Source organism: Empidonax traillii, unplaced genomic scaffold (assembly GCF_003031625.1).
Source record: "Empidonax traillii isolate 1590-97213 ecotype Southwest subspecies unplaced genomic scaffold, ASM303162v1 scaffold342:size1861417, whole genome shotgun sequence".
In the NCBI taxonomy this organism is placed as follows: domain Eukaryota; kingdom Metazoa; phylum Chordata; class Aves; order Passeriformes; family Tyrannidae; genus Empidonax; species Empidonax traillii.
In genome coordinates this window covers 679,723-701,489 of record NW_020955535.1, presented here as the reverse complement: position 1 = coordinate 701,489, position 21,767 = coordinate 679,723, and the positions used below count along the sequence as shown (strand labels likewise).

The 21,767-nt window shown below is 39.6% G+C and overlaps 1 protein-coding gene across 1 annotated transcript in view; it reads left to right on the top strand.

Annotated features, from left to right (window-relative positions):
- The window catches only part of TRAPPC9 (trafficking protein particle complex 9), a 444,311-nt gene that overhangs the window by 58,320 nt on the left and 364,224 nt on the right, over positions 1 to 21,767 (top strand). The window contains exons 12-16 of the mRNA XM_027892205.1: positions 531 to 657; positions 2,090 to 2,222; positions 5,020 to 5,183; positions 10,674 to 10,826; positions 19,576 to 19,700. Coding sequence (XP_027748006.1) covers positions 531 to 657; positions 2,090 to 2,222; positions 5,020 to 5,183; positions 10,674 to 10,826; positions 19,576 to 19,700 — 702 coding nt within the window. The remainder of the gene's footprint in view (positions 1 to 530; positions 658 to 2,089; positions 2,223 to 5,019; positions 5,184 to 10,673; positions 10,827 to 19,575; positions 19,701 to 21,767) is intronic.

Below are 21,767 nucleotides of genomic sequence, written 5' to 3'. Positions count from 1 at the left end.
TAGCAAAATGAATGGCTAATTCCAACTCACTGAAATGTTTAGGCTGGACAGTAGAGTTAGACTTGCTCTGTTATCTGTAAATAGTAAGTGTTTTTCCTCATAGAAAATATTTTCTGTACAGGTAATTAAAGCTAAGCAAGAGTTGCTGTTGATGTCTGATTTCCACTGTCCAAAATATATCAAATGCATAAGGTCACAGGTGCGATTAAATGAGGTACAAACCAGCACCATGCAGGTGATATCACTGATTGTTTTTGCTATGCTTGGGTATTAATTTTTGTTAGTTTCTCATCCATCATTCCCACCTCAGATGCTGAAACTCCTTCCCCTGTTGAATACAAATCTCTGTGTGATTCTGGCTGCACGCTGCAGTCACTGCAACTTCCAACCCAAAATAACTGCTGTGAGCAAATCGGAATAAATCATAAAACTTCGGGTGATGCAGTGCAAGGGATTAAAAGATAAGCACGTAGCATAAAAATGTAAGTGTATGTCATAATGGATTTATCTGTCTGATGTGGCTTTTTCAGGGTCTCTTGACAACTGGAGTGGAGTTCGAATCTCTTCCTGCAGCTCTTTCCCTGCCGGCAGAATCTGGGCTCTATCCTGTGACTCTTGTTGGTGTTCCCCAAACCACTGGGCAGATCACTGTCAATGGTAAGGGCTGTCTCCAGTCGCTCTTCCCTGAGCAAAACAACTCGTGTTTTACCCCCCTGTGGATTGATGAGTTTCTATGCCATGTGTTTATTCCCCACTCTGAATTCTCCTCAGTAAGTATAAAAAAAAAAAAAAAAAAGGCAAGAAAAAAAGGACATCTCTTTTCTGTACCAAACTTCATTAAAAACAGGCTGATAAATCACTTGGTTGCAGCAGCAGTAACAAACACATTCTTACAGTATCTCATCTATGAGAGGGGAAGGATAATGAACTCCAACTCCCCTTTATTAATGCTTTCATTTGGAAAGCTTCTGAGGAGGATTACTTGAACTTTTTCCTGAGAATGCAGAAGATAATCTCACAGTTCTCTTTTCTTAATTAATCGTGTTCATGTAAGATTACAGAAATTTTTTGCAGATTGCTTTTGTAGAAACAATTTAGCCTCTCTGTGTGTGTGTAGTCTATTGCAGTTGAGATATCGTTTCATTAATGAGCCTAAATAAAACTGTGTGTGTAGCAAGTAAGAAAATTAAAGAGCTTTTTCAGAAGAGGAGCAGCTGAGTCTCCCAGAAAAGGAGGTTTGTGTGGAGATGGTGGATTCAACACACAGGAGGACTGAATCATCTTACCAACACCCAGTTTTAGGTACCTGTTCCTGGAATACAAAGTTACAGCGCAAGAACCATTTTAATAAAGCTAAACACTAAAAGAGGATGGCTTTGAACCTGAAGAAACTCTGTTCTCACTGAGTTTTTCTTAAGTGCTTTTCTGTCTGCTCATAAAACGATTTCTCATTTGATTTCTTTTTTTTTTTTTTCCAGAAACTATTTCAGTAAATACAGAACAGCATCAAAGCATTCAGAACATTCGTGCTGTAGTTTTCTGCTTTTAGTTCCACATACTAAAAATGTACTGCAAGTAGAGGAGTTGATTTCAGTACTTGCCAGCTGTTTGTGTGTCAGTGTATCAAATTTTCCTTCAGATATAGCTCATAAATATTGCCTGGTAAGGCATTGGGTGCACAGGTACTTTTCTACTAAATTGAACTTTTAGAGGGTAAGTTTTGGTCTTTCATGGCAGGTGTCTCTGTGTGTATGCATGTATATTTTTCCCCCTAATAATTTCCTTTAGGATTCTTTTGTCCTTCTGGATACAGTTGAGATTCTTTCCTAGAAATATTTTTTGGAGGAAATAGGAAACTGTTAACATATGTTGAAGGGTAACATGTTTTGTTATGAATTGGTGATGAGGTATAACAGAGTGGTCTCTATCCTGTGACTTGTGTTGCTGATCTTGTAAACAATTCCACAGAATTTACGAAAATGCATTGAATGCAGAAAAATCACAGGCTCTTCACAATTTCTTTTATTTGACATGTCACATAAAATAAGATAAAATTCACAACATGCTGGTGTTTCCTTCTAAACATCAGGTTACCACACTTCAGTTTTTGGAGTCTTCAGTGATTGCCTTCTGGACAATCTGCCGGGAGTGAAGACCAATGGCTGCACTGTGGAAGTCATTCCAGCTTTGCCAAGGCTGCAGATCAGCACCTCCCTTCCACGGTGAGAAATGAGATTGAATTAGGTTTTATCTGGTTTTATTCAAATGTTACTCACATGCTGAATAAAACCTGTATCATATACAATCAGTGATTTAATAAACTAAGATGTAAACTATGTCTGTGCTGTTTAATCCAGAATATAAATCTAAGTTTTGGAATTTCATAGAAAATATTTTGAGATTTAATTAACTGAGGGAGTGTAATGGTTAATTATGATTTAAAAAGAACTAATCCCTTAAAGGTACAAATTGATAAAATCTTGAAGTAAAGAGGTAATCCATGTCAGATCTTTTTTTTTTGTTTTCAAATGGAACAAGCCCAGCTCTTTGAACCTGAACTCCTGTGGGATGCTCTGACCTTGTCATCATCCTGACAACCCTCTTCCAGACTTGCTTCAATAGATCAATATTTCCATGGGTCAAGGGGGGGCCCAAACTCAATACCATAATATAGAAGAAATATGAGGTACAGGGAGAATCAACTAAAATACCTTCCTTATACACTCACCCAAAAGGACACAGTAGTACCACATGTGGGTTGTTTGTGTGGGTTTTGTGAGCTTTTTGGGTTTTTGTGGAGAATGTGGCTGACTAATTCCTGGATTTCAGAGAGACCTGGTAAGGCACCGATTCAGTTCGGTTTGGGAAGCTCTTCAAGGTGCAAGACCATTCACCTGCTGAGCTGCATGTCCATCATCATATCTCATAGTCCTGCCCTCCATCTGCTGTTTGACAAGCAGTTGTAGAAGCGCAGAGTTTCAGGGTATTTTTGGTTTTCGTTTGGTTTTTCTTTTTTTAAGCAATATTCCTTTTAGCTGTGCATCAGGAAACAACCTTTTGTTACTTGCTGCCTTAATAGCTCAAGTGCCACAGGGATTGTTCTGTTGTTTGGAAAATCTCAGCTCCATTTATGATCCTTGGGGTGATCATCAGTATTGTATCATACAAACAGTTTTATGTGTGTATATATACCCTAATGAAGATGGCAAAATAATAAAATGCTGTAGTTGGGTTACATGTTTGTAAATTCCCTCTAAAAATTCTGCTAGAGATGGAGTTTGTGTGGTTTGACTTTAATCAAAATTAATATTGGCTATTGAAATATAGAGGGACTTGCAAATATTCCTAAATTAGTATAATACCTGCTCTTTGTGAGTGTATGTTCAGCTGATAATGTGGAACGTTATCTACTGGAGCTGAGCTGACTTTCCTTAATTTTTTACAAAATTTATTTATTTTTGAAGTGTTTGAGATAATTTTGATGCTGTACTTACTGCCTTGCTTCATTGTAGGTGAAACTGCTGGTATGTAGAAAAAGGTTTATTTGTATATTTCTTCATTGTTACATGTATCTATAATTATTTATAGAATATATACAGATTATTTATACATTAATAAGTACCATATATTAAATATATATGTGCCATGCATATTATTAATATATTAAAACATTATAATACTGGGTAAAACAGTCTTGATTGAAAAAAATCTCTAAAGTAAGAAAATTGAGGGAAGAAAATGGCAAATTTATAAATAAAACAATGAAAGACTTCTAGGATGGATAAACTAGGACAAATATCAGTTATTTTCACAAGAACAGAAAGTTTGGAAGCTGCAGGCCAGTGTGCTCTGTGTTAAAGGTTTTTCTCTTGATGAGCACTTCCTAATACACTGAAATAACTGTGCAATACTGTTTTGCTGTAAACCTTGTTTATGGGCAAAGAGGAGTCTGTAAGGCTTTACTGTTTTTAATAAGTAATAAGAATTTACTGTTTGCAAATACTATGCCTTAACAATCCCATTCAAGAATCATTATTAGTGCAGATGCAATTATTACAGAAGAAAGAAAAAGAGAGAGAAATACTCCATCCCGAAGAAGAATCACTAATAAATACATCTACACTTATGCAGCAATTGAAAGCACCTTTTGTTTTGCTTTTTGGGATGCAATTCCCTGGTACTTTTGTCTAAATATGAGGGGAGAAAAGGCATTCCTTCCTTCCTGTCACTCCACATGCCCAGATTTCCGAGTGCTGCAGCGCTGATGATCCCTGACAGTCCATTTTAACTGATCAAAAGATCCATGTTCCCAGTCCTGGCCGTGGATGTGCTCTGAAAGACTGAAATCTGCTCCTGTCTGTGCAGCTGCTTATCTTGTGGTAAGGGAGGACAGAGTGGAAGGCAAGGATAGCAGGAATACCTGCTAAAGGAATTTACTGAACCTGGATTTACCAGTGGATTTATTGGTCATTAGTCCCAGCAGCTTTTGTCCTTGTGCCATTGGTGCCTCCTGACCACTTTGCACTGGCACAAAAAATCCAGTCAGGAACGGAACCTCTGCCCATCTGTCTTGTTCTGCAACCTCCTCCCCTCACTCCTGCTCTAAAGAGTTCATCTCTAGTTCACTATTTCACCTTTCTCCCATGAGGTCCATGCCCTGCACTGTCCACTAAAACTGCTCATTGTAATGACCTGCTCTTGCCTTTTTTTTTTTTTTTTCCCTCCCCTCTTTTCCCTTTCTTGCAGCAATTTCCCTTTCTGCAGCAATTTTAACCAGCTTTCACAGTTAGGAATACATATTTTATATTGTTTGAAATCTGACTTGTCTCATGCATAAATTATTAACTTCTGTTTTAAAAAATGACCCTGGCTTAAATGAGAATGGAAAATAGTATCTAATCTTCAAAGCTGCAGAGTTGTAGTTTCTGAGTCTTCAAAGAACAGTTAACAGAGTAACTTGAACAGGCTTTTAACATTTCCCTCACAGTATTTGGTTTGTCTGTGTGTCACATTTTGTAGGTCTGCTCATACTCTTCAGCCTTCTTCGGGGGATGAAACCTCCACTAACGTGTCTGTCCAGCTTTACAATGGAGAGACCCAGCAGCTCATCATTAAATTAGAAAATATTGGAACAGAACCGCTGGAGAAACTGGAGGTCACAGCGAAAACAGTCAACACCAAGGGTGTGTATGCTGATATATATTTAGAAATAATAGTGGTCACTTCTCTAACAAAAGGGGAACTAGTTGTTTTATACTTCTAGCTCAGTTTAGACTAAGTATCAAAGTCCTTGTGACAAAACTGATATAATTCAGTTCAATTTTACCGTACGAATATAGAAATGAAAGAGAATGTAAGAAAATATAGAAAGAAAATGAAAGAAATTGTAGAACCATCTGTGTGCCAAAAGGTCACCTGCTTTTTGGAAATCTATGTTTCTTTCTAGTGTTACTTGGGGAAAAATTCCTCAGGCAATAGCAAGTGAAGAGGAAGAATATTGTGTCTAAATTATTTTCTCCTTATGTCTAAATATGCTGATTAGTTGATTAAATAAATTGCCATTAGCAGTAATGTTGTCCTACTTGAGGGAGTGGAAGTAAATAAGCATATTTCTATCTTACTCAGCGAGCAATAAGAAAAAAATGGGATAGAAGACAAGGCAATAAATAAAATAAGCTATTATGAGTTAAAAGAATAATTGAAGCTATGGAAGAAATACATAACATTCTCTGTGTACACTTAATTCTCTTGAAATACCCTGTCCATGTTAGTATTAAAAAGTAGTCTGATAGGTGAACCCTGCTTTTGTTTTGTGATGTATTTTATTTTTTTTTGGTTTGTCCTCTGAGACACTGTTATGAGAATGATATGAACAGAAGAACTACGGGTGACAAGCAACATAATCTTTACTGACAGTAGAAATACTTTATTTTATTGCAGGTTTTGTTCCGTCAGTGCCAGAGCATTAAAATGCAGTGTGATACCTTGTGATTTTTGTTCATTTCAGTATTCAAGCTCATGACTTTTTTTTATAACAAGAGTATCCTCTTCTCTGCAACCTGAGAGAATAGGAGTTGCCAATCATCTCAAAATAGAGTTTCGGTCTGAGACTTGTTACCAGGAATAATTTTAGAAGTTGAAACGTATGATGACTTACTGTTCTTATTTCAGGAATTCCAAAGCGCTCCTCCTGGGACGGGTGCTGGGTGTAGGGGATGGAAAGACCAAAGAGAGCACTCAAATGGGGAATTTCATGCAATGAAGTGTATTAAATGTTGGAATATATGGGCACATGAGTCACATGTTATTCATACTCTTTGTGTGGAATGTGACACAGTTAATTGGTTCAGAATGTCGGAAAAGAGACTCCTGTCAACTTTAAAATCATCTCTCCATTACAACTTCTGTTAAAGACAATGGGGAAAAAGGAGGAGAGCTCTCCTGTAGCCCTTTGGATACTGGAAGGGGCTCTTAAGATCTACCCAGAGCCTTCTCTGCTCCAGGCTGAACAGCCCCAGCTCTCCCAGCCTGAACAGCCCCAGCTCTCCCAGCCTGTCTCCAGAGCAGAGGAGCCCCACCCTTGTGATCAACTCAGTGACCAACAGGCCAATGTCTTTCTTGTGTTGGGGATGGACCTTTGCCTTTTTTAATGGGCTCCCTTCCATTTTAGTTACGATCATAAATTGGTACAAAACATTTTACAGTGACGTGGGATTCTGGTGATCAGCAGGGAACTAAAGATTTGTGGTGTCATCAGCTGCTTTTGGTCAGTGAGTGCTATCTGCATGGAACTAGTGGGAGGTACAATATTAAACCATCTCTGATAGCAACACAAAGCCCTGATACCACACATGAAGTTGGGAGCATATGCAGACACTTACGGACTGTCCGTAGTGCACTAAGAGTTTTTGTTCTTGGATGTTCTTTCCTAGTCCTCATCTGAAATGTGCCTGTGATTTAAGCTGCTCAAGGTCTCCTTGAGAGCTGGTAGACCCCTTCATCTGCCTGACCATGGCTTGCCTGTCACCTTGGGAGCCCACGAGAAGTTGTCTGATTTCAGCCAAATAAAAACAGCTTTCAGTCATCCCTTGTTTCACCTGATTTGCTTCGGTTCTTTCAGTCTTGGCAGTTCCTCATAAATCTCTGACAGCTGCTGCAGGCCTGTCTGTTTGACTTCCATCTCCCTACTTTCTTTCTCGGGCCACAACTTTTAGCACAAAGATGAACGCTGTGAAATAGCAAATATTCTGTTTTGTTGTTGTTGGAATTACTGGGTGGGATTAGTGACCTGACCTCCCTCTTTTGTTATGTTAGCTGTTACAGTCAGTCACTTCTCTGGAGGAAACCGACTTCTCTGGCACTGTTTTCAGTGGTGTTTTGCTAATGAGAACCTCTGGAGATCAGACTTTCACGCTTGGCCTTCCCTTACTTCCCCTCTTCTGTTACTTTCAGGTTCAGTTCTCTGGATTTTCCACTCTGGCCCTCAGATAAATGAGCAGAGCTCGCAGCTCACCCTGTGCAGTTCAGAGAGGACATGGCAGGGTTTTCGAGTCCTTTAGCAGCTGCCTGTTATTGGAACGGGTCCTGAGGCACATCAGCAAAAGGGACTTGTCGTGCTGCCACAAGGGACACGTCTGTCAGGGCTCGTGGTGTCTCACTGCACTGCTCAGTCTGCCGGGCTGTGGGGTCTGTGGGTTGGACAATCACACATGCTCACTGTCAAGGTGAACTCTGTGTTACCTCGCGTTGCCCCTCGCCAGGTCAGACAGTTTAATCCTTTTTTTGGAAAGATGACATGCAAAGCTGGATGCCTTTCCCACCCTTTGGCTCAGGTCAGCTCTGGTCAGAGGCTTGTTACGTCTCAGTTAGGGAGTGCAGTCCAAAGGCTTTGAGAACTCCACTGTTTGATCCATTCCGGGGCAAATGTAATGCTGATGTTTTCATCTTGAGGCCCTGAGAAGAGCACACCAGGCATTCTTAGCTCTAGACCAGCTACACACTCTGAATGAGCCTGGATGAGGAAGCAAAACCTCACTGATCCTTCTTAGCAGTGACTGACCTCTGGAATTTAAACACAGAGAAATAAATTCTCCTGTATTCTTCCCGTGGTCTTTGAACACATCTACCTGCAGCCTCAGCTGTGACAGATCATGAATGAAAAATCTGCTCTGAGGTCCAGGCAACCCGTTTGAAGAACAGTGAATATCCTAGAATAGATCTATTTACCTTTTTTTTTGCTAAAGAAAACAGTAAAGCCTTTCAGATCAGAGCTGGGTTGTGTTCCATGGAGAGTGGTGAATGCAGGCAAGGCTTTTCTCCAGTCAGTCCAAACATCCTTGTGCAGGCAGGACAAGGAGTGTGGGTAATCCAGCCCCTGTCTGGGTTTCCCAGCTCGAGTCTTTTCCTCTCTGCCCACACCGGCTGACTGAGGTCAGGGTCTTGCATGATTCCTACTAACTCTTTTTTCCACTCATTAGAGCAAATGGTTCACGAATTTAGAGCATTTTTCCCCTCCTGTCAGGGAGAGTTGCTAATTGTCAAGAGGAAACTCTGCTGGATACATTTACATTGTGAAGAACGTGACAAGCCTTGCGGGTTCTTTGCTGTCCACCAGGTCCTGGGGAAGTTAAGATGTATTTAATGCCAATGGCTGTGCATTCAGAACTGATAGTTATTTTGGGGTGGAAAAAGCCAGATTTACCAGGGGACTTCAGATTGAAAAGAACTGAGGAACTGAGATTCTTGTGATCTCAAAAGACTTTTCTATTGAGTTTCTCTGTGCAAAATGTCAGTGTGGATGTTTTTTTTTTGGCAGACCTTAAAATATGTTAAGAGTTAGATTGGCTTAGGCCAGCCCAAAATTGGGTTGTGGGCAAGCTGTCACGTGGTATTTGTTACGATTTTAGTGATTTTATATCCAGTAAAATGATGGAATAAGCTCTTGACTAACAATTGCTTTTAACATCAGGTGTTTGCTAAACACAAATTTTGGACTGGAGAAAGAACTGAGGGCAGGCTTGCCCCAAATTAGTCTCCCACTGAACTGAAAGGCCTGAAGCCAAAGTATAATTCACTGTGATAATGATTCCTGAACAAGGTGAACATTATTAAACTATAAACTAGTGTCAGATAAATCTAAACTAGATTATTCTCTGCAGCTTAACTTTTAGCTCAAGCATTTAGATCTTCTAGTGTAATTACAGGTGTTAATTAGAGAGTATCTGCAAGGGCTATTCTCACTTCAAAAGTCTTTTCACTTGCAGTGTCTTCACATAAATCTAGTTAATGAAAACACATTTTGGAAACAGTTTGGTGCTCAAGTGCTTGGGATATGTCCTTCATTTTCATGCTGAGGGAAAACTTTCCTTCAGTGTATTGGTTTTCTACTTGTCAGGATAAGGGTGTAGAGATTGTTGTACTTACTAAGCCACTTTTTTTTCCCTGAAAAGAGAAGAAAATCAGAACAGTGATATGGTTACAGCTAAATCATTAGATGAGGTGGGGCTGACTTAAAGGAAACAGTTATTAGGATTTTTTTATTTTTACCTCATCTTTGTCCTTATAAAGGAGTCTGTACTATCGATTTGATGTGGAAAGGCACGAGATGACACCTGATGGTCTGTGAGAAAAATGTGTTTCAGGCAAAGCTCTTTTTTTTTTTGTTTGTTTTGTTTTGTTTTTTTTTTCTCCTTCTCTAGAAGGGGGACAGTTTGGAATATTCCAACATAATTTGGAATTCTAATTTTTTTTTTTTTTGAGAGGTCCTTTATGCTACATCGTAGTTGTTTGAGCAGTCTACCCACCCTGTTTCCTCACACGTGGATCTGAAATGATGGTTTTGGAATGATGCTTATTTTATGTATTAGTAGACTTCTTTTTGTAGTGTTAGGCATTGTATGGTCTTGCAAATATTAATGAATTTATGGAGGGGGTAGTTGATCCTGGCCAGAACAGAAGCCCCCATCCAGTATTGATGACCATTAAATATTGGGTTTTTTTCCTCGTATTATGTCAGACTTAGGAGAGAGGAGCTGATAATTACAGATCCCCAATGTCACGTAGACCAATGGTAAATAATTCATTAAACTAATACTTTTTAAAACAGAATAATCCTGACAGTATCCTTCATGTTTGGGTCTTGTATACTTTATACTTCTCAGCTTTAAGGAAGGATATCATTAAAAAAATGAAAACAAATAGTCTTTTTAAACTTCTCCATTGCTCAATAAGTATCTAAAGAGTGATGTTACAGGTGCTTCAGAAATTTAATTGATTTAGTTCGGTGTAATATTTTGATGAAACGTTCTCTGCACTGGTGTGACACTTCCTGGGCTCAAGTCTGTACGATTCAAAGCTACACGAACTTTTAGCACCCCTTCAGGCTGCATTTGAAGTGTATATTTAATGCTGCCTATTGTGCAATGTGCTTTTTTTTACTGGTAGTGATCTTCACTCAAATTCATGTTTTGGGCTTTGTGATCTACGTGCCTCCAGTTCAATGTCAGTACCCAGTAACTTCTCTGTCTTTCTGGTGTTACATTAATTTTTAATACCTTCACTCTGAATATTTTAAGCAGAACGTGACAACGTTAATACTCTCTCCAACAGCTCTAAACTGAAACTTCCTTAATGCAGGGGTTATGTTCATGAAATATTTACTTATTTTGATGCAGAGAAGCTGTATGGGGAATTCCTGAGCTGGAATCTAGAAGATACCCTCTCCCAATTTCCTCTAAAACCTGGAAAGATTGCAACATTCACTGTAAACATTAAAGTGAAGCTGGACTTTTCATGCCAAGAAAACCTTCTGCAAGATCTCAGTGATGGTGAGTGTTTAATTTCTCCTTGTTTAGGATGGTGTTATGTACTTCTGGGAAACACTTCCCTAATTGCTGTGCCTTTTGTGCTGGCGTGTTTGTGTGTTTGTGTCTTGTAATGTAAGGACAGCCCTTTGCTGAGCTCCAGGGATTGAAGAGGGAATTTTTGTGACAGCTCTGGGCATCACAGTCTGACCTGACCTTCCCACCACGAGGCCTTGCCCTGCTATCTTTTTAAATCTTTCTTGACAGGGAGTTTTTGATGTCTCTTTGTGTCCTTGCCTCATGAAGACAGAGAGAAATAATTTACAAATATTAGTGGGCTTTAAAGAGAAATAACATTGGGTTGATTATTTGGTTATCCAAGACTGAAGAATTCTTAGTTGTTGTTGAATATGGTTTTGTCAGAAGTGACATCCTGAGTTGCAGGGTTTAATCCCTGTATGTAGGCAAAGTCTCATGTGCTTAAACTTATTTTGAATAAAAAAAAAAGCCTCAGTGTTTAGTTGTATTAGAGTTCTTTGGAATTACAAGTACCAGATACTTGTAATAAGGATTTCCTTTTTATAATAAACACACAGTCTCGCTGGAGTAATTGTTCTACTCTGTATTTTTTCAGTTGCCTGATGTATTTACACTGATTTAATTACCTTGAAAAAACAAGATATTCCTGTATTAAAAAAAAAAAAAATCATTAGTATTTGGATTTTTCCCAGGATCCAATTGCAGGTATATATTACCATTATAAGTGACCTTAAAAAAGTAAATTTTTTTTCAGTATAGGAAGAATACAACATAATTACATGCAGAGCTTATTCAGGTTGAATAGGACTGATTTCTGTGAGTTATCCTGCAAATGCATTTAGACAGAAATTATATGAATTGCTGGTAATGATTAAAAGACTTCTTTGTTTTTGAAACCTCCCTGCTGTAAAATAAAATCCTGAAAATATTTTAGGACTGAGCTGCACAAACCCCACAGTGTTGCCACACTAAGGTTTACTTTAGAACCTTCTGAAAAAGCTGATAGTGGAGGAAGAGCCCACCCTGATATTGTGAAAACAGAGGGGCCAAGGAAATGAGGCTTGAGAAAAACCCCTGATAGGAAATGCCCTTCCATAAAAGCTTTATATTTATATGTATATGCACACATATATACATAAATCCATATATTTAGTATGTCCTTCATTTGCCCAGTCTCCAAAAAACCTCTGGAGCTGCACTTGCCCAGCAGTTTTTCAGATGAAATAACATACAGACAAAATATTCCAGAGGAGGAGGAGGAGATAACGCTCGTATTGGCACCGAGCAGGTGGGGGATTTGGGATTTGCATTTGGGCCTCTGTAGTTTGCCTCTGTCCAGCTCTTAGGAGGCCATATATGAACAAAATCTTTGAACATTTTTACCTTATAATTTCTGCCTCCTGCTTCTCTGAGAGGTTGTGCAACGGAAGCCTGGGAGCGATTCAGCCTCTCCTTGCTTGGCGTGCATAAAGGAGTGGAATCCATCAGTGTTTTGTTAAAACTTTGGTGTCTGTGGGTGCTGTGTACTCCCTGTGCTTTGGCAGTGTTATTACAGAAGCTAAGAATATTGACAGTTTAGCTGCTATTTTATTTTGTATGTATGGCTTTTAACATCCCAAATACTGTCCTTTCTAAAGAGGCAGGTGGGAGCCTGATTTGAAGAACAGTGAAGAGCCAGAAAAATCGATGGCAACCATGACATGACTTTTAATCATGGGGTAGCTGCGGTACCTTTTTCTTTTGAAGACCAACCACATTTACAATGATGATCAAAATACTTTTGTCTCTTAAAAGTAATGCCCTTAGCAGGGCATCTGTTACTTTCATCTCTTTTCATTTGCTGCTGAAATTGTTTCCTTTTACACTGTTTGTAATCAGGACATAGTACAGAAGGGGTAGATTACTGATGCTTCTGATGATACACTTATCCAATTGGAAAGTAAACTAAGTTATCAATCAAAATTGCTGATCTAATTCGGGTGTGTTGATGCTGTACTGTCTCATAAAGAAAAATACTGGGTGTTTTTCTAGATTAAAGGAAGCAAAACCACAGGAGTGGGGCTGTGCAGGATCAGATCAATGGCCATCCAGTCCAATATCCTGGCTGTGATAGTGGCTGTGGGAGAATACAAGGAAAGCCGTGCACATACTCACTGCTTTCCTTTAGGCTTTTGGACTCCAGCTGTTGATAGCTCAGGAGCTTCCAGAGCCAGATGTGGTTTCTCTGGTTTTAGGCACTGTTGGTCATCCTTAGTGGGTTTCTCTTTCCTAAAATTCTCCGTTCCTCCCATCAGCACTGTACAACGTGCCGTGGCAAGAGGAATCACACCTAAATTAACTTCTTAGCAGCTTTGCACTGACTGGTGTCCTTGGACCCCCAGGTTTTTGTACTGCATGAAAGAGGTACCAGTGCATCTTCTGAACATTGCACCTGCAGTCGTGATTTTATACATTTCCTGAGGTTAATGTCACAGCAGGCTGGAGATTCTTCATGACTTAGTTGTCCCTTTTATGGAAACGATTCCACACATCATCCTTGTCCCTTTTGAGCTCTCTCAATTCTGTGTGCTTGAGGGAGGCTGTACACACTGTTTGGAAGGTGATCTCTCTATTTCTGTGGTGACCTAATGATGTTCTTTATTTTGCTTTGTCTTACTTTCCTTATAATCGTGCGGTAATGCACAATTTGTCATTTGTTTTTTTGACTGGGGTTGAACACTGAGTTGGGAGATTCCTGAATCTGTGAATCACAGCTCCAGGATCTTGCTCCTGAACAGTAATAAGAGGCTGAGAGCCTCTTATTGCATAGACGAGTTCAGGATTGTTTTTTCCCCTTTTATTTAGGCTGAATTTCATTTGACATTTTATTGCCCAGTCATGAAGTTTTGTAAGACCCTAGCTGTGATGTCTGGGTTGGATAGGTTTCCATGCTGGGAATTGGGTTTGGGCAGATAACAGCCCCATAACAAGCCATATATACTGCAGAAGAATGCACTTGTCTTTAAAGCCATCCTTTAGGGTTCATGTCACAGCCTGAGCTGCCTTGGCTTTGGAATTAATTACTTTGCAAGCACTTGGAAGAGACGGGCAGGTGTTCTAGAGACACTTCATTAAGTAGGATTAAGAAGATCAGGTCCTTCACTACAAGAAAGACATTGAGGTGCTGGAACGTGTCCAGAGAAGGGCAGTGGAAGAGTCTGGAGCACAAACCTGATGAGGAGCAGCTGAGAGAGCTGGGCATGTTTAGCCTGGAGAAAAGGAGGCTCAGGGGAGACCTTATGCTTCTCTACAGCTACCTGAAAGGAGGTTGTAGTGAGATGGGGGTCGTTCTCTTCTCCCAGGTAACAAGAGACAGCACGAGAGGAAAAGGGCTGAAGTTGTGCCAGGGGAGGTTTAGACTGGATATCGGGAGACATTTCTTCACTGAGAGGGTTGGAAAGCATTGGAAGAGGCTGCCCAGGATGGTGGTGGAATCGCCACCTCTGAAAGTGTTCAAAAAAGCCCCATGTTTTTGGGGACACGGTTTAGTGGTGAACGTGGTGGTGGTGCTGGGTTGATGGTTGGACTTGACAATCCTGGGGATCTTTTCCAACTTTAGCGATTCTGCATCTTGAAGTGAGTTGACCAAGAGCAGATCCCTGCAAGAGACCTGTTTGCTGAAAGTGCTAATGAAGTTTTGGATCTCTTGTCCCTCAGCTGGGTGTTTCAGGGTTTCTTTTGTGTATGTCCTTGGTTCTCTGGCAAGGAAGATCCCCGTGTGTATTTAATTTGCCTCTGAGGTTGTTGCACTGGGTAAGGTGAGGAGGAAGCACTTGATCTGCTTGGCACAGCCAGGCCTGAGGAGCTGATGCAGAAAGGTCTGGGTCACCTGCTGAGGTGTCCTGAAGAGGTCAACAGGATACCCACCTTATGAGCATAATGGATTCTCCTTCCAAATTATTATTCCTTAATTTCTGAAATCCAACATTTCCCTGATGCTAAAAGGGATGACAACAAAAGCTGCTCTTTCTGGATTGCTTTATACACAGTAACTTTATACACTGTTAGTGGGAAACAGGCTTTTAAAAAGGCTCCTGCTGCATGGGGATAATGTTTTCCAAAGTTAATGAATTAATCTACAATGAGTACTTCATTATGTAAAATGTGAAGGTTCATTTATTCCGTGTATAGGGAACCTAAAGACAGGTGTGAGGATATTTAAATTCATAAACTCATCAAAGGAACTAATTAATTACATGTTGAGAGAGAAGTAAATCTATGCCTTAGGTCTCTCCTTCCTTTCTCTGAGGAAAAAAGGGTTGCAGAGAAATAATAGCATATTTCTAAAAGCACTGATCTTAAATATTTTTCAGTATTGTTATGCAAGACCAGTGCATGTTTCATACTCATGTCGGTGCTTTTCTGCTTAAATGGGCAGATTTTATCCACTTCAGAATGTTCCTGCACACGTATAGCTTATAGACAATGTATTTCCCTCTTTGAAAGGTACCTGGTTTGGAATTTAAATGACTCTTGACGGGTCTTCCGAGAAACTGAGTAGCCTGGAGGACTCTATTAGGGTAATGGTATCGCTGATGATGGTGATGATGGAAGTCCTCAGAGATGTTTCAGTGTTATCATTTCCACGTTACTAAGCTTGGTTGCCTTTTAGCTTTTAATAATTCAGAATGACCTTTCGAAGTGACTTCATTTCTAACAGGTTTTTTTGGCTCTGCAGTTTGAAGATGTCGGTTTGGTTGTACTGTTCGTTTCAGCAAATAAGGTTTTTTTTTTTTCCTTTTGTATCCTTCATAAATTCATCACTGTGTAACTTTCAAGATAATTCTTAATTTTTGAGAACTTTTCCTACAGAATTCTTCTTGAATTCCAGCTTTAGTACTTACTGAAGATAAGGTGCCTTTTCCTCTTCCAAATGCCTTTTAATATAAATAAGTAAATAAATAATCTTGTCTCATAATTTCACTGATACAGGGTGGGTTTTTTTTTTAAGAATATATAAGTGTCATAGGACTTCAGCCTGTGTGAGTTGTACCAGCCACTCTACAGATACGTAGAGAGATGGTGTTTCAGTCCCTGTGGTATAAAGGGTGAAATGGATTATTTGTCTACTTTTGTGCCACCCTCTTCTTTGTCTCTGCAGAAAGCAAGTTTCTAGAACTCTGCCTACTTTTAGCAGAATAAAGTTCTCTTTTTCTAAGAAAGGAAAAAAAGGCAAATTCAAGTTCAACAAGCAGAGTCTGTCTCCTGTCTCGAGTTGTTTTTTTTTTCCTGTCGTTTTGCGTGTTTAAAACACTTTAAAGCTGTTACATTGTTCTTACGAGATGTTGCCTATCAAGAGGCTTCTTGTTTTGAAATTTCTATCAGGCAATGGATTGACAAAATAAACAAATGGGTTGAGGGGGCATTAAGTTTTTATATGTTATGATCAAGCTGTGTGTTTTCCAAAAGCTCTGACACAGAATCATAGAAGGGTTGGGTTGGAAGGGTCCTTCAGAATCATCTTGTTCCGACCCCCTGCCATGGGTTGGGACACCTTCCACTAGACCGGGTTGCTCCAAACCCCTGCCGGGCTGTCCGTGGCTGCAGCTCCCACGGGGAATATCCCCCGGAATGCTGGGGGATCCCTGCTCCAGTGGGGTCTCCCCAGGGCTGCTGGAGGGAATCCCTGCTCTGGACCTGCAGCCCCTCCTGCTCTCCTTGGAACGGGCTGCCCAGGGAGGTGGTGACTCCCTGTCCCTGGAGGTGTTTAAGGAAAGGTGTGGCACTTGGAGTTCTGCTCTAGTTGACATGTTCAGTCATAGGTTGGACTCTATGAACTCCAACTTAAATGATTCTGTGATTCTTCCTTGTCCTGCACCCCTCGGGGTCCCTGTGCTGCTGTTGGATTGTGTGAAGTTCTTCTAGAAAGAAGCAGCAGTTCAACCTAAAATCATCTGCTGTTTTCCATCTTGTGTGACATTGTATTGCCAGTTATCTGTAGGCTGCCTCAGAATCCAAACTTCTGTGGTGCCCTGGCATCAGTGGGTTACTTTTCAAGTGTTTCCTTGCTGCTGAGTTTGAGACCACTGTAGTTGTGATGCACCTTTTGAAAAGCGTTCCCAGTTTTGTCACCTGGATCAGGCCGCTGATTGTTGTCCAGCACAGCATTCCGTGGAGCAGGAGCTCTCTCCTGGCACCCCTTCCTCCAGTGCTTAGTCAAAGGGTTGTAGATCTACAAGTTTAACTCCCTGAATGCACTTTCCCTCATTCAGACGTGAAGTTGTGTGGGATTCTTCTGTGCAGCGTGCTGGGAAAGTGGCTAATGAAGTTAAATTGACAATTTACTTAACATTTGAGAGGAGAGAGGAAATGCTGGTAAGAGATTCCGCTCTGTTGTGACAGCAGTGACTGGGATGTTGGAAAGGCAAGCTGTGTTTTTGCAGTTACCATGGAAAAAAGTGTTGGTCATGTGCTGTTACCATGGAAATATTCAACGTGGATTCTAGAAATTAGGAAAATTTCTGGACAGAGTAGAAAGACAATTATTCTTTTTATAGTACAAGGCTGCTCAAGCTGTTTAGCTGTAGGGATGGACGAAAGAAAACTGCAGAGGATTCAGCATCTTCATCTCTTTAAACTTCATGAATGAAAATAAAACGTATGAAATCTCAAAAAATACAGGTATCAGTAATTTAAAACTTCTGGTGAACTGTTCCATTGATGCTCAGTGTTTTCTTCTGCCATCATTAAGACAGAAAGTTGATCACTACAGTGGTTACCTTAGAATTTCCTTCATCCTGAAACAGCATAAATGTCTCCTTTGCTATAAAATCTCCTTTTTCAGGTATAATTTAGAGAATCAAAAGTTTCTTCTTCCCAGAGAAAATGTTTAAACTATTTTTTTTTTCTACACGAAAAATGAAAATAAAGTGGGGTTTTAAAAGATAAAGTCATTAAGAAAGGCATTAGTTGTATGCCTGTGGTGTTCTTTTAGGTATTTATCTGTTCCTTTCTCAAAGAAAAGAAAGCTCATGCCTTATAAAAATGGAAAATCTGGGTAATGCCATGCAGTTTTTCATGCTTCGTTCTTTTCATGTTTTAATTTGCAATTTTATGCACCAATCAGTGTCAATTTTTCTTCTAAATATAGAACTAGTGAAAATCATTCATCAATTGGAAAAGAATATTTTTTCCTCCATTAAAACTTTTAATTTTCATTCAAAAGAACTGGATTTCAAAGCCTGCAATCAAATGTATTTATGGTGAGCTTTGCTGGCAACCTGTCTTGAATTTTTCAGTGTATTATTATTGCCTCAAATCTTAGGCTTTATTAATAAGGATGTTTGCTTTAATGTCAGTTGGCTTTTAAAGGATGCTGAGCAGGGGTTTGGTGCCTTAATTCTTGTGCAAGTCAGAAAAAACCTACTATTCCATGCAAAATCCAGAGTAATGCTGCACTGTATGGCTGCCTGTCCTGCTCTCCCCCAGGAATTAATACCACAGGATATTTAAAGTGCATTTTAAAACTAGTTAGTGAAGGAAACTGAAATCAAAAGAATAATTGTTTTCTCATTTGGATACCTGTGAAGTTGGATCTCAATGAAGCAAAACCATTTCGTGCTCCGTCTTGTTCTTTTGGTTTCTTCTTTTGAGGAATCCTCAGCGTGCCCAGATCTGAGTCCACCCATGGGATTGGAATGTGGAATTAGCAGATACAATTTGATAGGAGCGATTTAGGAAATGCGTTTGGGTTTTGTGTAAAAATTTGGCGTTTCCCATGTGTTGAGTTAATGTATCTGCTGCACACATTTCTTGTCTTTAACTGGTGGGTTTGATTGCAGTTGCTCTGCACGGCATAAAGCAACAAAGTTCTGCTCTTCTCTGGGCTGTGGAAGCAAAGCTAAATAGTAAATCTGTTTTTAATGTGTATTAAGGCTTCCTTGTTTTGATTTTCTTATTATTCTGATGCCTTTGATTCAGCAGTAATTTTCACACACTTGAATGGTTTGTGCTTAGAGTGTTGCCTTGGTTGGGTTAAGAAGCCCAAATATGCTGCTGTGTATTTATTCACCTTCAGGTTACACAAGGTTGTTGGCAATAACAGGTACTATTAAGTTGTTGTGTTGTCTCTTATTGCTTTACTATCTGCCAGTACCCAGACTGATAGTAAATACCAAACTGAGGACATTCCTCTAAGGACACCCATTCCTGTTAAGCTTTTTGTTGACTTTTTAAGTGTAAACCTTAGTTCTGACTTAATTCCATGTGAGAAATATTTTATTTATTTTTACATCTGTAGGTGTACAGAACATGACTTCTCTATTTCCTGTTATTTTCCACAATACATACTTGAAAAAAGGAATCCTGCTACTGGAAATGAGTTTAAAGATCTTAAGCAGCTGAGAGGGTACTGCCAGGGAAAACCACAAACTTTTATCTTTCTTTTATTTTAATACTGTAAATACTAAAACTAATTTTATATTAATAGCTCTGACATCTCTGTTGTGATATTTCAGATGCTGTTTCCATCCTTTCCTGTGATCTTTCCTGAGTTTTTGGTGTAGTTTGATTATTTTTGGCTTCTAGGGAAAACCCAACAAAATAATCTTTACCTTTGTTTTGCCTTTTTTTTGGTATAAAATTTTAATATTACTTCTTGTGTCTTTTCTCTCTCTTTGATAATACGAATGTCGATTAATTGGAATCAAACATGGCACTAGACAAGCCAAAGTAATTCCGTTTATTCTGTTTGCAGATGGAATCAGTGTTAGTGGACTTCCTCTCTCCAGCCCTTTCCGGCAGGTTGTCAAACCAAGAGTGGAAACCAAAGCTCTGAATCCACAGGAAAGCAGCAAAGTTGGTGACTTCAGTCACGTGAAGGTAAGGGGATGACATCAAACCAGGGAAAGTTGTGCTTTCCGTCCTCCTGTGCTGTGTGATTAAAAAAGAAAGCTTTCCTTGTCTCATAAATATTTCCCTTTGGTGTTTTGGTTTTTCTTTTTTTTTTTTTAAGCACAGCTTGGTGTTCTGTGTTTGGATTGTTTTAGTGGAACTAACAAGCAGAAAAGGTGAAGAAAGATCAGGCCTGCAGTGGAAACTGCAGGGCTGGTTATCGGTGTGATGTGCTCAGGGAACTTGTCAGCTCATCTCATGTGGCTTTCTCGTGCTATTTACTCTGTAGGAAGGTGCTTCTCTGTGAATCCTCGGGTTCCTCAGCCTTTTAGTGATGTTCATGTAAGTAATAAAACAGAATAATTGAGAGAGTCAAAGGAAGAGTAAATAAAAGTAGCAGGATGAAAGGACAGTTGTGTAGGCGGAAGCTGCACTGTGCTCACAGAGTCTGCCCTGCACTAAAGCTGCTCTTTGCTTTCCTCTTGAAGATCTCACCTGTCCTTACCTGTTGAAGGTGTGAACTTGTTGTTTTGAGCAATAACTTTAGCTTCATGCTTATATTTACATTGATTGTTTACAGTTCTATTGATCAATAAACAGGTGAAAGTATTACTTTTAAACTATATTTCTTTTGGGCCATTAGCACAGCTAATCCATCGTCACTGGATTCTGCAGCACACAAAGCAGGATTGCAGCACTGGAAAGATGTTAAAAAATGAATAAAGCCTTTCCTTGCACTTTATGACATAGCAAGATATTTCCTGATTGTTTATAAATGTAAACCAGCATGAGTGAGGAAACAGTCTGATATTTAAGTGGGTAAAATGTCCAACGTTAATGTTTAGGTTTAGAACTTTGTGCAGAGTGTCTGACCTGTAGACACTTCTGAGTCGTGGCAGCAAGGGGAATATTATTCCAAAAGAGGACTAAAAATATAGAAATGCAGAACTTTGCACCAAATACATGAAAAAAAAACACCACAAAGCCTTTGGGTTCACTTTTTTGCTTCTCAGCCAGTTGTCCTGGCAACCAAGAAGTTGCAGGTTCCCAGTGATCCATGTGATGGTACTACAGGGGTGTTGGGGGGGGCTGGAAAGCGAAAACTTGGTTCCTAAACAGTGTGTAGTAAACCAGTGTGGTGGGAATGCAGATGCTGGATCCTGTTGGTAGGTTTAGGGAATGAATTTTGGTTTAATTAATTGGTGTGTTGTGATGGAAGGACCGTGCAGGTGATCAGAATTATGCCAGTGGACAAATACACTCTCCAATAGCATCCAAGGGTTCTTTGGTGAGTAAATGGTCTGAGAGCTGAGCCCAGTGTGTGTGACTGATGTTCAGCACCCAGAGGAGCTGATGTATTGAAGGGGAAAAATAGAAATCTGGCTGTTTAAACAGTCAACAGGATAAAGTTCTGGAGGAAGTCTACAAAATTAAATTTTTAATTACTGAAATTATTATCATTGTGATGACTTACTTGAGGGCAACAACCATAATAGGAAAACCATGATTTACATTTTCCCAATATTTAGAAGATTTGTATATTGTAGATGGGAAAGAGAAAACCACAGTAAGGTATCACTATCTGTAATTTACTGTTGTGGCTCATTCCATTTTAACAAGTGTCGATTTCTGTAACTTTTCTCTCTGTTTACGACATTAATACTCTCATAAATAATAACTTTGTCCCAGTTTATCCCAGTTAAACTACTATAAACCAATGATTTTATCTACTCTGATAAAAAAAATACCTCTGGAGTTCAAAACTATTTAGAATATCTTAGAAGTGTTTTTTGAGTCACTGGTCTGTCCACATATTTAAGTCCCTGTGTACATGGACATAGTGAGTAGTGGGCAAATGACCAGAAAAAAAAAATTTCCTGTCATAACTGAAGAGATGCATTTGTCTCTTTAAGTGACTGCATTACACCTGACTCACTAATTCTGTGATACTGGGGTTTATCCAGCTTTTCCCCTGCTGTTTGCTCTTCCTCTGTGATTCTGTGTATTTCTACTTGTGGCTTCTCTCTGTTCTGACAGGGCTCTGTAGTAGGAAGC